The sequence below is a fragment of the Megalobrama amblycephala genome, linkage group LG13 (genome assembly GCF_018812025.1).
Source record: "Megalobrama amblycephala isolate DHTTF-2021 linkage group LG13, ASM1881202v1, whole genome shotgun sequence".
NCBI classification, from domain to species: Eukaryota; Metazoa; Chordata; class Actinopteri; order Cypriniformes; family Xenocyprididae; genus Megalobrama; species Megalobrama amblycephala.
Window position 1 is genome coordinate 31,677,882 of NC_063056.1, and position 14,363 is coordinate 31,692,244.

Genomic DNA, 14,363 nt, shown 5'->3' on the forward strand with positions numbered 1-14,363 from the left:
GACAAAACCCAGCGTACAGTTCTACATTATTGATGTTCCGCTTTTCCAGGTTTCACAGCCACACTTCTAACCAGAGGAGAGGAGTAACGCTCTCTCTGAAGGTCAGGTGGGTTTTAGGGAGGAGGGGAGAGCACATCAGGCCAGATAAGACTGCCTTTCCCGTCAGCTTTATCGCACATGAGAGCCGAGCATAGTGGAGATACTGCACAGGGATAGTAGCGTTTCTGCATGATTACAAATTGACAATCGGCCATTCTACTTTATTTCATCATTGTGTTATTGGTTCAGCTGGTTTATATACAAAGATTTTCTTTATTTTAAAGGGATAGTTTACACAAAAATGAAAATGTTGTCATTTACTTACCCTCAAGTTTTCTGCTGCACACAAAAGAAGAAATTTTGAAGAATATGGCTAACCAATCAGTGGATGGGCCCCATTGACTTCCGTAGTATGGAAAAAAAAAATAATACTATGGAAGTCAATGGGGTTCATCAACTGTTTGATTACAGACATTCTTTAAAATATCTTCTTTTGTATTCAGCAAAAGAAAGAAATTCATACAGGTTTGGAACAACTTGCGGGTGAGTAAATGATGACAGAATTTTCATTTTTGGGTGAACTAACCCTTTAAAGTGTGTGCAATTTTTTTATGTTAAAATACTCTCTTCTATCCCAGTTAAAATATGCTAGTTCGGACAACTATGAGTAGGTTGATTTCCCAAAAAAGTATAAACAGTGGTGCTTTCCAAACACTGTTCATGAAACAAAATCAGAGATGGTCTTATTATTGGGAGACATGAGCTAACTTGGATCACATGTGCCTTAATGACCAATCACATTACAGCCTTGACGTCACTTAATTTCTTTCAGAGTTGTGCGAGGGTCGATCACTGTTTGCGTATACCATAGAAATGAATGAGAAGTGCATAAACTAAATCCTGCTTATCCGAGATTTTCTTATTAACAACTTTTTTTCGGTGTAAACTCAAAAATATGTTTAAGGGCAAACATGCTTCCTTTGCTTTTGACGACAGGTGAATCTCCAGTTGTCACTGATGATTGTCATTTGGATCTTTCTGGATTACAATCCGCCATCAAAATGATAAATTTAATTATTTCAGCTGCTGTGAGAAAAGGCTATAAATGATCCGCTACAAGCAGCATTCTCACATAATATAGTCTACTAACTGGGACTCCTTCCTTTCAGTTTACAGACGTGACGTAATGACGCAAAGATTTCCCCCAGAAACCCACCAGTATCGCTCTTATTATATTATTATAAGCTTACTGTTGTGAATCGAGCTTGGGCAAGGAGATCGTTTTGAACACTGGCTAGTTATGTACTTACTTTACTCAAAAATTGATTTTGGATCATTTTTAACCAAAAAATGTTACGGACTGCAGCTTTAAATGATAAGCTGTTTTCCCACAATAGCAGTTTATTCAGTGTAGTGAAGCCTCTCCTCCACTGACATCCATTAAAAACAACAACAACAACAACAACTAAAAAAATGGCCACTGGTCTCCTTCCCTACATTTTTTTTTAGAAGAAGAAGAAATTTAATTTTATTCAGCAAGTATGCATTAAATTGATCTAAAGTGGCAGTAAAGACATGCATAATGTTACAAAATAGTTCTATTTCAAATAAATGCTGTTCTTATAAACTTTCTATTTATCAAAGATTCCTGAAAAAATGTTTCCACAAAAAATAAGCAGCACAACTATTTTCAACACTGATGAAATAAGAAATGTTTTTTGAGCAGCAAATCAGCATATTAGAATGATTTCTGAAGGATCATGTGACACTGAAGACTAGAGTAATGCTACATTTTTTTTAAAATTAATCTTACCAGCTTTTGAACTGTAGTGCACATTTTCATAACTACTACATATTCAGACATACCACTCAGATCACGTACTGCTTTTTGCACACTATATAGTAGGGACGTATGCATATTAAGACACAGGGATTGGGGACACAGGGAACCTAATAGCTTACTTATAGCATACTAAACTGGGAAGGAATGTATTTTAACAATTTTGGAATATTGAAAAACGTCACAAAAAGCTCCTTTAAATAATACATGAAATACAATATCCAAAACTTGGGTATTACTTTTGACATCTGAAATGTCTTTGGACACTATTACAGTTCAACTTTAGCCATGAACTGGTTTTCTTTTTCATTTGAGCAGTTGACAGTTTATTTATTCCAGGCTTCCTGTTCTGAATGCAGGTTTTGACGTTATTTGTTTTGCCGTCTGACTGTCTGAAGATCAGACGTAATGAGGTGAAAGCAGGTTACCATGGCATCCGCTTGGCTGCAGGCCTGTTTTCGGATCTGGATAAGCCGCTTTGATTGGCTCTTGCCTCGCTCTGTATTCAGACCTGCTCTCAGACCAGCCAAAAAGACCTCGTACGATTCAGGGCGAATTATGTAATGGACAGAAAAAAAAAAAAAAAAAAACATTCAGAAAACATTTTGGGGCGGAGCTTAACCAGATGACAGAGCTGCACAAATGGGTAATTTGAGAATCATGGACAAAAAAAAAACATTCAGAAAACATTTTGGGGCGGAGCTTAACCAGATGACAGAGCTGCACAATTCTGGGTAATTTGAGAATCATGATTTTTTTGTTTCAAATAGAGATCACGATTCACCCACAACTCTGAATAGACAACTAAACAAAAGAACATGTAATTTACTACAGACTCTGACAAAAGTTAATCGCTGCAGTCTATTTAAAACATATTTAATTAATTTGAATGAATTATTTTAAAATCGGTTTAAATGAATGATTCAATGACTCATAAAGACTTCACTTGTTCATTACTGGATGAATCAGCATTTTTGAACAAATCTCTTGAATGAATGAATCAATGATGAAAACAAAAGTTGGGGAACATTACATTTTTTAATTGAAGTGTCAAGTTATGTGCAAAAGGTGATTGATTGCTACCGTATCAGTGTTTATATGGGGTAAACTTTTACACCAGTACTTTGTGATAATTTGAATAATTGTAACACAGAAATAATGATACTATGTGTTTGAAAAGACTGTTTCATGACAACTGCTCTCTCTGGCTCGGCTGCAGTGCCGACACAGATTTATGTGTTTCGCTGTGATCGTACTTGTCAAAGGTTTAATAGACATAGCTAAATCATTGTCATTTAGGAATAATATCAGATGGGTGTTTGAATCGAGATTGTGAACTTCTAACTATTAATCGTGCGGCTCTAAGATTCCAGATATAATTACATTCAGCTACATGCATTTGATTCATTTGTTCTGCTCTTCAAGCTGTCAGCAGAAATAACCTGTTCCTGTGGAAATGTGATGGCCTGTGCTAAAGCTTTGTAAAAACATTGACGTGCAGTGGGAGACCCTCATGTGATTTAGTGTAGTGTTCTCTTTTTGTTCTCCTCTTTATCGATCAGCAGATGTGCAGACAGAACAGGAGGAAAGGTTTGAAACCATCTCGTGTCCACAGGGCTACATCCATGTTTCAGTACCGTATGTGTTCTTAGAAGACACTTAGTAGGCCTAAGTGGTAATTAAAGAGTGATGTGATTGTCTAAACATAGCAATATATCACCATCAGCTTGTTTCATCAATATATCACCCGTCATTATTTACATTTACAAGGCTCAATAATAAGGATGGCTCACTGGCCCGGGATTGTAACTTGCCTAATTGGATTTTAAATTTTTTGATCACGTACTTGTTCTACTTGTTAGCTTGTTCACTAGGTAGCATAGATGAGGTTTTGTTGAAATTGCAAGAATAATCTTCTCATCAGTTAAAACAGATTGAAAATTACAAACCAGTCAGTAATGATTCATTATTTTTCAGATAACTGTAAAAACTAAAGAATATTTACATAGTAAATAATAAATGTTAAAATTGTACATTAAAAATCAGAAATGTAAATATACCAAATTTAAATTCTAAAATCAAACTGTTAAAAATATATATTTATTTATAAATCAATCAATCAATCAATCAATCAATCAATCAATCAGTCAATATATTTATATATAAATCGTGTATTGGTTTGTGTAAAAATGTTGGCATAATTCTTTTAGTGAATCGGGTAGACATTCAGCGTGTGCAAATGAACAACATGATTCATTCATCGTGAATCGCCCTTTTTCCATGTCATGCCAAGGGGAACCAATCAGACCCCATCTTCAGTTTGTCTTATTCGAAACCTTCACGGAGATAAATATCAATACTTATTTTATGATTGCACGCCACGTCGCTCTCTTCAGTCTGTCTCTCTCTCTGTTCTCCTGTCCCCTTCACTCGTAGTAAAAACAGCATCAATAATTAATGATCCAATTAATAGTTTACACTGGGTTTTTATTGAGTTGTCAGAGTGATGGAGAGCCGTGCACTAGCGGCCTGGGAGCTGTGCTCAGGCCTGAATCAGCACTTCCGCCTTCTGCCGTGAACGTGAGAGCGAGAGAGAAATAGATCCCAGAATGCAGCCGCTAAGACCGCTGCGCTCACGCTTTTACTACCAACTCAGAGAGCGAGAGAGAGCGAGAGGAAGGACACAGCAGTGCCTCAGAAGAATAGCATGATGATAGTGGACATTTGTAACACAGATAAGTGGAGAGTGTGCGCTGAAATAATTGTAGCTCCTGTTATTGTTTTGTCCCAGGTTAATTGGGCCACTTTTTGTCATTGAGATGATTGGAAAATAATGGCGTAATTTACCTGAATACACTTTAAACGTGGTAAAGATTTTACTATACTATTTATTTTACCATGTTAGATATACTGTATGAGTCCTTTTTCAATTTTGAGTGTTATACAAAGTGAGATCTATCATTAATTTATGAATAATCATCTTTTGGTTTGCATCCATCAAGTTCTCAAATTAAATTACATAAAATACTTTTAATTCCTTTTTTTTTTTAAGTCAATAACACTGGATTATGCAAAATCTGCATTATTACATTTTATTTTTGCACTTCCAGCAAAAATAACAATATCTGATAAATACTGTTATATTCAGTAATGTAAAATTACTGAAGATTTTGCCATATTATACATATTTTTTTTAAAGAAAATGCATAGACTATTTTTTATTTAAACTATGTACATTAAAAAAAAAAAAAAGTAAGCCTTTTTAAGATTTAAGAATTTCAACTTATAGCAAAATTCCATCAAATTAAATTGAATGATCCTTACATATTATTCATATTATGGATGAAGAATTTTAAATGAATACAAAAAACAAACAAACAAACAAAAAAAATATAGCTTAATAAAAGTTGTATTTGTATAAATCTTAATGGACTATTTCGTTTTATGTGATTCTTATTCACAAATATAAAAAACTTTTAGGAATACGGATCAAATAAACTAATTGGTTCATTCCCTTGTTTAAATTCTTAATTCATAATATGAATAACATGTAAGGATTATTCAATTCAGTTTGATGGAATTGTACTATACAATTGAAATTCGTAATTCTTAAAAAAAAAAAAACTTAAAAATTGTTTTGAGTGTAACTTTTTTGTTCAAAATTTATAAAATGAGCGAGTACATCATGAATCCATCTTCCAAACCATGTTTTTGTCTTATCCTGAATCACTACAGTACAACTATAATAATAAGTGTTTATATTGGGACTATTTTAGACGACAACAACTGCGGAGTATCTCAGTACCTGTGTGACTCGTCATAGACATAAACGGAGAGAAGTAGCTACAATGTTCTTCTGCAAGATGCATACAGTTTGTTTATTAACCGCTAGAGCACCAAAAGATACATAATGTACCTTTAAATAAAATTAAATAATAAAAAAAGGTTTGTATTTCTCTATTCCAGATTATTTTTCCCTTTGTGTTTTGTTTCTGATATTCTTAAGGATATTCATGGCATGCATAATTCTATTTATTGTACTATATGACTTCTGGAGGACTGTAGCATGGCATTCAGTGGGTTTCTGCAAGTACTACAGGAAGAGCTTTAGGCTGCTTCCTAAACGGCCTCTTTTTTCTTTTGTTCATTAATTCTCATAAGTCTGCTGTTCTCTGTTATTACCACCGGCACTGGTGTTCTGGAGTTTAATGTAATGAGTCCCATATGTAGATCAGTGTCTGCTGCATGATTGGTGGCTCTGTTTATCTGATGTTTAAGACATGTCTATAGCTGATCCTAGACTTGAGCATAGAGCAGTTACAATACTACGATACTACTGTATTATATCTGATGTTGTCGTATGAATATTGCACGGTATTTGATGATGCCATATTTGCTTAAAGGGATAGTTCACCCAAAAATGAAAATTTTATGTTTATCTGCTTACCCCCAGGGGATCCAAGATGTAGGTGACTTTGTTTCTTCAGTAGAAAACAAATGATGATTTTTAACTTCAACCGTTGCGGTCTGTCAGTCATATAACGCATGTCAATGGGAACTTTGTCTATAAGAGTAAAAAAAAACATGCACAGACAAATCCAAATTAAACCCTGCGGCTCGTGACGACACACTGATGTCCTAAGACACGAAACGATTGGTTTGTACGAGAAACTGAACAGTATTTATATAATTTTTTACCTCTAATACACCACTACGTCCAACTGTCTTGAGCATCCGGTTGGTGAGGTCTGAACTCGCTCTGATGACAGAAGTGATCTCTCGCGCTTATATTTCAATGAGTGGAAGAGATCACTTCCGTTGTCAGAGCGTGTTTTCAGACCTCACCAACCGGATGCTCAAGGCAGTTGGACATAGTGGTGTATTAGAGGTAAAAAATTATATAAATACTGTTCAGTTTCTCGTACAAACCGATAGTTTTGTGTCTTAGGACATCACTGTGTCGTCACGAGCCGCAGGGTTTAATTTGGATTTGTCTGTGCATGTTTTTTTACTCTTATAGACGACGTTCCCATTGACATGCGTTATATGACTGACAGACCGCAACGGTTGAAGCTAAAAATCATCATTTGTTTTCTACTGAAGAAACAAAGTCACCTACATCTTGGATGCGCTGGGGGTAAGCAGATAAACATCAAATTTTCATTTTTGGGTGAACTATCCCTTTAAGTAAAACTAAATCTATTAAAACCATTTTTGTTAATTCAAATACAGCTAAAATAAAATATAAATATTAGATGAAAAACTTAAACTAAACAAAAATGTATTGTTATAATATATATGTTATTATATTTAGATGTCATATTTATTATGCTATATTTAATCAAGCTATATCTGATGTTATATTCGGCTGATGTCATATTTGATTTGATCAAGCCATATGTTATATGCAAAGACATCATAGCTGATGGTTTATATCTGATTATGATGTCATATAGGTTGATGTCATATTTGATGATGTCATTTCCAATGACCACATCCAGTGTTACACCTGATGATGTCATATCTGATGATGTCGTTTCTCTCCAAACGCAGGAATGCAGGTTAAGAGAGTAAGACTGCATTTTAAACTGAAGCCGGCATTGTGTGTGTGTGTGTGTTTTTTTTTTTTCTCAAGTAAAGTGTATTACGGCCCAGTCCCAAGATCTTTTCAGATCTTATTAGGCAGACTTTGAAGATAACGACTTCAGCCAAGTTTCTTGAGCAGTGCAAATGTTTGACCTCTTCTGTAGTTTTGTAATGTTGTCAAAAGTACCGACTTCAGTACCAAGTCAGTACTGAAATTTAAAAAATGTGACGATACCAGCACAGATAAACACTTACACTTTTATGTACTTTCAGACGCACCCGTGCGTTGATCATTGTATCCAATCACAGACATATCTGATGAGCACGTGAACACAATGGCCAATCAGAGGTGTTTTACGAATCCGCTCAACATCGCTCAAAATGCTGGGGAGAAATGCTGCTTTCGTCACATTTTTTAAATTTCAGTACCGACTTGGTACCGAAGTCGGTACTTTTGACAACACTAATAGTTAGGTTGTGTAAATACAGTTATGAGTGTAATAATCAATGTACAATGTAAGTATGAATGCGTCTGACACATTTAACAGTATGACTGAGTGAATACAGTGTCTTTTTTCCCCCACATGTCTCTGTTTCTTTTGTCCTCACAAACTACCTCTGCTCTCTGCTGTATGTGTGCGTTCTGGGATTGTGTGTGTGTGTGTGTGTGGCGCTCACAGGGGATTTGGATGGCCACTGGTGGGATCATACAACGTGGCATAGCAGCGATGCTTCCTCCATGTCTTTGGTGAGACATGCGGAGCCTAATGTCCCACCTCTTTCTCTCTCTCTCTGTCTCTTTCTTTCTCTCTGTCACTCTTTGTCATTTCATGGTTCTTTTGATTTATTTTCACTTCTGCATGTCTTTTTTTTCTTTCTGTTTTTATCCCATGTCTGTAGGGGACAGTCAAAGGGGAAAAAGACAAACTTTTGAGCAGTCACACACCTTATCTGAGGGCCAAAAGAAAATGGTGCGCTTTGGGGGCCACTCTTTGGAAGAAGATGCTGAGTGGTGTGAACCCCAGGTTAAAGACTCGGGGGTTGATACGTGCAGTAGCACTACCCTAAACGAGGAGCATAGCCATAGTGAGAAGGTACTGGGACCTCTCTAGCCTGCATTGATTTGATTTCATTTGATCTTGTTTTGTTTGAACTTTTCATTTACTTCATTTTGTTCCATTTTCTCATGGTCTTTGTTTTGATGTCGCTAATAATAGGTGAGATGTTGATTTGATTTTCTTTTGGGATGTTACAAGAATAGTTCACCCAAAAATGAAAGTTTTGGTATCATTTACTCACCTTCAGGTTGTTCCAAACCCGTATGACTTTCTTTTATTTTTCCTCCATGGAGCACAAAAGGGATTTTTTTTAATCATAAAATGAAAGCAGACACACTAACCAAGAGCTGTCAAGCTCCAAAAAGGACAAAAACACCACACAGTTGTCATGAAAATGGTCTATATATGCAATATTTCAGATCTTCGGAAACTACACTACTGTTCAAAAGGTTAAGTTCACTAAGATTAATTATTTAAAGGTGATTAAAAGTGACAGTAGTACAGAAGAGGATTAGGGCCAAGCAATAATAAAAAAATAAAACCATCTCGAGATTAAAGTTGTTAAATTTCGAGAAAAAACTCGTTAAATTTCGAGAAAAAAGTAGAAATAAAATGTTGAGAATAAACTCATTAAATTACGAGAAAAAACTTGTTAAATTTCGAGAAAAAAGTCGAGATAAAATGTTGAGAATAAAGTCATTAAATTATGAGAAAAAAGTCGTTAGATTATGAGAACAAATTAGTTAAATTATGAGAAAAATGTCGTTAAATTTCGAGAAAAAAGTTGAGATAAAATGTTGAGAATAAAGTAATTAAATTACGAGAAAAAACTTGTTAAATTTCGAGAAAAAAGTCGAGATAAAATGTTGAGAATAATCTCATTAAATTTTGAGAAAAACGTTGTTAAATTATGAGAACAAATTCGTAATTTAATGACTTGATTCTCAACATTTTATCTCGAGTTTTTTCTCGTAATTTAACGAGTTTATTCTCAACATTTTATCTCGACTTTTTTCTTGAAATTTAACGAGTTTTTTCTCATAATTTAACAAGTTTATTCTCAACATTTTATCTCAACTTTTTTCTTGAAATTTAACAAGTTTTTTCTCGTAATTTAACGAGTTTATTCTCAACATTTTATTTCGACTTTTTTCTTGAAATTTAACAAATTTTTTCTCAAAAATTTAACAACTTTAATCTCGAGATGGTTTTATTTTTTTATTATTGCTCGGCCCTAATCCTCTTCTGTACAGTAGAGACATTTATAATGTTGCAAAACTTTCTATTAGGGGTGTAACGGTACACAAACATGACAGTTCGGTACAAACCTCGGTATTGAAGTCGCGGTTCGGTACAGGTTTAAATTCTGACTATTTGAACCGAATCGTAACGTCTGTATCGTGACGGTTCAGGACAAATAAATGTACCGTTACACCCCTACTTTCTATTCATCAAAGAATTGTGAAAAAAAAGAAAAAAAAAAAACTATTTAACACAAAAATATATTAAGCAGTACAACTGTTTTCAACATTGATAATAACAGGAAATTTTTCTTATGCAGCAAATCAGCACATTAGAATGATGGATTCTGAAAGATTATCACTGAATATTTGAGTGATGGCTTCTTGAAATTCAACTTTGCCATTACAGGAATAAATTACATTTTAAAACATTATTAACATTAAAAGTAATTGTAATATTTAACAGTATTACTGATTTTACAGTATTTGTATGCAGTCTTGGTGAGCATAGGACACTTATTTCACAAACATTATCACATTTTTAATGAATTTTAATGAATAAAAAGTTTTTGTTTGTTTGTTTGTTTTTTAACCAAACTATTGAACAGTAGAGTAGTGTGTATGGTTTATTTCTGTGAGAACTGACTTAAATTTAAGTTTCATTCACATTGCACATTAAATCTCTTACATTTTAACATATTTAATCTTGCACATAACGTTCGGTCACGTGACTCACAACAAGAATCAATAGTGTTCAGCATCATGTCAAAATATGCTTTCATTGTTTGTAAAAGAGCTCCATGAACATTCTCCTTTTCTGTTCCATAGAAGGAAGAAAGTGCGGGTTCAGAACATCATTAACAATAATGACAAAATTACATTTTTGGTTGAACTATTCCTTTACGTGTTTTAAGTTTTTTAAAAAAACTTGCGTTTTCCTGAGTTTTTAAACTTTTAACTTTCACTTTTCTGTGGCAGTAGCTGGGGAGCCTCTTGCTTGCTCTGTTATCGTTTGCTTCTTAGCCGCAGCTGCCGTAGTCGACATAGCAGCGAATCACTCCACCGTGTGACTGTGTGTTTTGTCATGGCACTTAGGGAATGTGGGTTCCCCCGTCAGCTGCATGCCCTCTCAGTCTCGTGTGTTATTGCCGTGTTAGTGGCCCCGTCAGCCGCGGTAGGGCCCCAGACCCCCTCACTGGTTCGAATCCTCACTCCTTCCTCCTCCTCCCACCGGACACGCTCCAGGAGACTCGCTCCGAAACACACACGCTCACTCGCTCAAAGATGGCTAGCCAGGATTTGTTTTGCCACAAAGTTTGTTTTTCTTTTTTCCCTTTCCACTGTCATATTCCTTTGCTCTCCATGTTATGGATCACAGGATTCCACCGTTTGTGTTCGTGAGCCTTTCCATGCTGTTCTCCTCGCTTTTGGTTTGAACATCGTCTGTGTTTCTTCTTCCATTAATCGGGCTTGTGTTTGCTGGATGTGGTGCTGGGGTTCGGCTGTGGTGATGGAGATGGTCTCTGTCCGTGACTGGGGGCTTTTCTCTGCATGTGATGGGTGCATGTCACTCCCAGCAAGAAAATCACACAAACTCTACACCATCTAGAGCCTCTTTAGCCCAAAAAATATGACATTTATAAAAGTAATGTTCTGGATTCAATACGCTAACAGGAAATAATTTTGGTCATTTTGTAAAAATACACTACCTTTTAAAAGTTTGCGGTCAGTAAGAAATATTTATTTATTTATTTATTTATTTATTGAAGAAAGTCATTTTTATTCAGCAAAGAGACATTAAATTTATTAAAAGTGACAGTAAAGACTTTTAAGATGTTACAAAACATTTCTATTTATATCAAGAAATCCTGAAAAACTGTTTTCAACATTGATAATAATAAGAATAATTTCTTGAGCAGCAAATTAGAATATAAAAATGATTTCTGACTGGAATGGATGCTGAAAATTCAGCTTTGCCATCACAGGAATAAATTACGTTTTACAATTAAAACAGAAAACAGCTATTTTAAATAGCAATAATATTTCACGGTATTACTGTTTTTTTGTTGTTGTTTTTTTTTATCAAATAAATGCAGCCTTAGAGAGCATAAGAGACTTATTTAAAACAAAACAAAACAAACAAAAAACCCTTATTGACCCAAACCCTTTGAATGGTAGTTTAAGTATAAATGACATTTACAGTATGGAAAAGTGAAATGTATGGGGCAAGGCATTATACCATTAATATAAGAAGTATATCCACAAGACTTGAAACATTACATATGTAACCAGTGTGATAGAATGGCTTGTTAACTTACTGTATAAATAAAAAAATCTTTTTTTTTGCATTACATCTTAAAATCACAATATATATAAATATATGTGCAAAGAAGTGATGAAGTATTAAGCAAACTCTGGAATAATGTCAGTAACGTGTAAGCAAAACTTAATTCATGTAGAAATGTCATCTCACCAATAAATGGACAATTTAGACAACTTTATTGCTCAGAAAACAGACAATTTGTGCAAAATAAGTACTATAAGCACTTTATATGCAAGCTTCACATTTCTGCTTTTAAACCATCTCTAATGCCTTGCCCCACAGTCCTCCATTACATTTTTCTACTGTAAGCATTTTTTGTTTGTTTGTACCAACTGAGGGATGATTCAAAATTATTTTCTGATAGATCCATATAGCTTAACTTGAACCTGCGTTACTGCTACTTGAATGTGTACACATAATGTTACACATAATTGAAATTGAGTGTTGATATATTGTATTATAAGAGTCATTCCTTAAATTTTGACCACATTTCCACATTTTAAAAAGAAATTATATAATACATTATAAGACACATTCTATTTTCCTACAGCTAAATTGTTTAGTGAATAGTTTATCAAAATAGACAATTTCTGTCATCATTTTCTCACTTTCAAGATTTAAGAGCTCCAGTGGAAGAATCTCAGCTTCCCAAAAAATTCATGCTGAGCTATCATATAGCTTGCACATGGAAGTGGACCACTTTGCTCTCTATATTATGGTATCACCATTTAACATTGGATGACTACTACTCACTATCTGCTTTTGTTATGTGCTGTATATACATTATATCAGTCACAAATACTTTTGAAAAGAAAAGCGTACAGGTTTGGAATGACATGAGGGTGAGTAAATGATGACAGAATTTTCATTTTGGGGTGAGCTAATCCCTTAAGCCTCTAGAGACATTATTTGATTTGTCCCAGTCATGTGGCTCACTCCCATGAAACACCTGCAATCACAACAGAGTTTGTGTGATAAATCGGATGAAATTCATCTCAGCCTTCCCCGCACCAGCACTGGCAGGTTTCTGTGTGTTCTGCAATGATGTTTGTTGTGGTTTTGACCTGACAGCACCCGGTCACATGGCAGCCCTCGAAAGACGGAGATCGACTCATTGGCAGGATCTTGCTGAACAAACGCATGAAGGACGGCAGCGTCCCTCGCGACTCCGGAGCTCTTCTGGGACTGAAAGTGAGTCGCTCGGCCTCCTGCGTGGACATACTCTTTATGTGATTTTGATTTCACACATGGTTGTGTAGCTGCTTTAATACATACTCTGGCAACAACATTTATTTCGATTACTATAGAAAAGTAATTTCCCACCTTTATAAAAAACAAAAATCATCAACTCTTTTGGGACCCACTGATATAAATCAGGTTTATTAAATAAGGGAGACAAACATAATGTGCAGAGTGGTGGAGAACAAGTGTTCTGGAGGAAGTAAACATGGCCATGTACTTTGAAGGGTTAAAATCAGAAAAGTTAAGATTACTGAAGTTTACTTCAGTAATCTCATGAGAGAAACAGGATATTGAACAATAAAATGTAGGCTGGGATTGTTTATCCATTAGGAACTGATTGAATTGAAAGAAAAGTCATTTCAGAAGTGGATCAAGATTTTTATGCATTTTAATGTGAACTGATAAAATAAGGATAAAAAATATTGCATGAAGTAATGCTATTTTATTATTTATGCAGTATTCATTCAAAATGAATCTTAAAATGTCTTCTATGTAGTTTTTATTTTTCAGTACTCGCTAAATAGGTTCCAAAAGTTTTTTATAGTGTAAAAAGTGGATACACTCTTAAAAAATAAAGGCTCTTTATTGGCATCGATGTGTCGACCTTTAACATCCATAAAACTTTTCCTTTCCACAAAAGGTTCTTTAGATTTTTATAATGTTCTTCACAGTAAGAAAAAATGGTTGTTGTAAGAACTGTTCTTTAGGGAGCCCAAAATGATTCTTCTATGGCATCGCTGTAAAAAAAAAAAACTTTAGAACCTTTTTAAGAGTGATGGATTTTTAAAATGTTCTTAACACTAAGAAAAAAAATATTCTTTTAAGAACTGTTCACTGAAAGGTTCTTTGGGAACCAGAAGTGGTTCTTCAATGGCATCGCTGTGAAAACACCTTTTTAGAACATTTATTTTTAACTCTCTCCCCACCATTGATGGAATTTTCCATAATTTATGAGACAAAGCTGCCATTGACAGAATTTTCCAGCTTTCCATGTTTTCACTGTTATATGGTAGGGTGAGCTATTGCGCATCTTC

At 34.7% G+C, this 14,363-nt stretch overlaps 1 protein-coding gene across 30 annotated transcripts in view; it reads left to right on the forward strand.

Moving 5' to 3' along the window:
- The window catches only part of rims2a (regulating synaptic membrane exocytosis 2a), a 215,903-nt gene that overhangs the window by 98,151 nt on the left and 103,389 nt on the right, over window positions 1-14,363 (forward strand). For 25 of the 30 annotated variants that reach the window (XM_048151887.1, XM_048151906.1, XM_048151908.1 and 22 more), the window contains 2 exons: window positions 8,366-8,559; window positions 13,159-13,278. In XM_048151887.1, the coding sequence (XP_048007844.1) occupies window positions 8,366-8,559; window positions 13,159-13,278 (314 nt within the window). Of the gene's footprint in view, window positions 1-8,143; window positions 8,214-8,365; window positions 8,560-13,158; window positions 13,279-14,363 lie in introns of those variants that run through there. The other 5 variants (XM_048151902.1, XM_048151905.1, XM_048151907.1 and 2 more) reach the window with 2 other exon arrangements.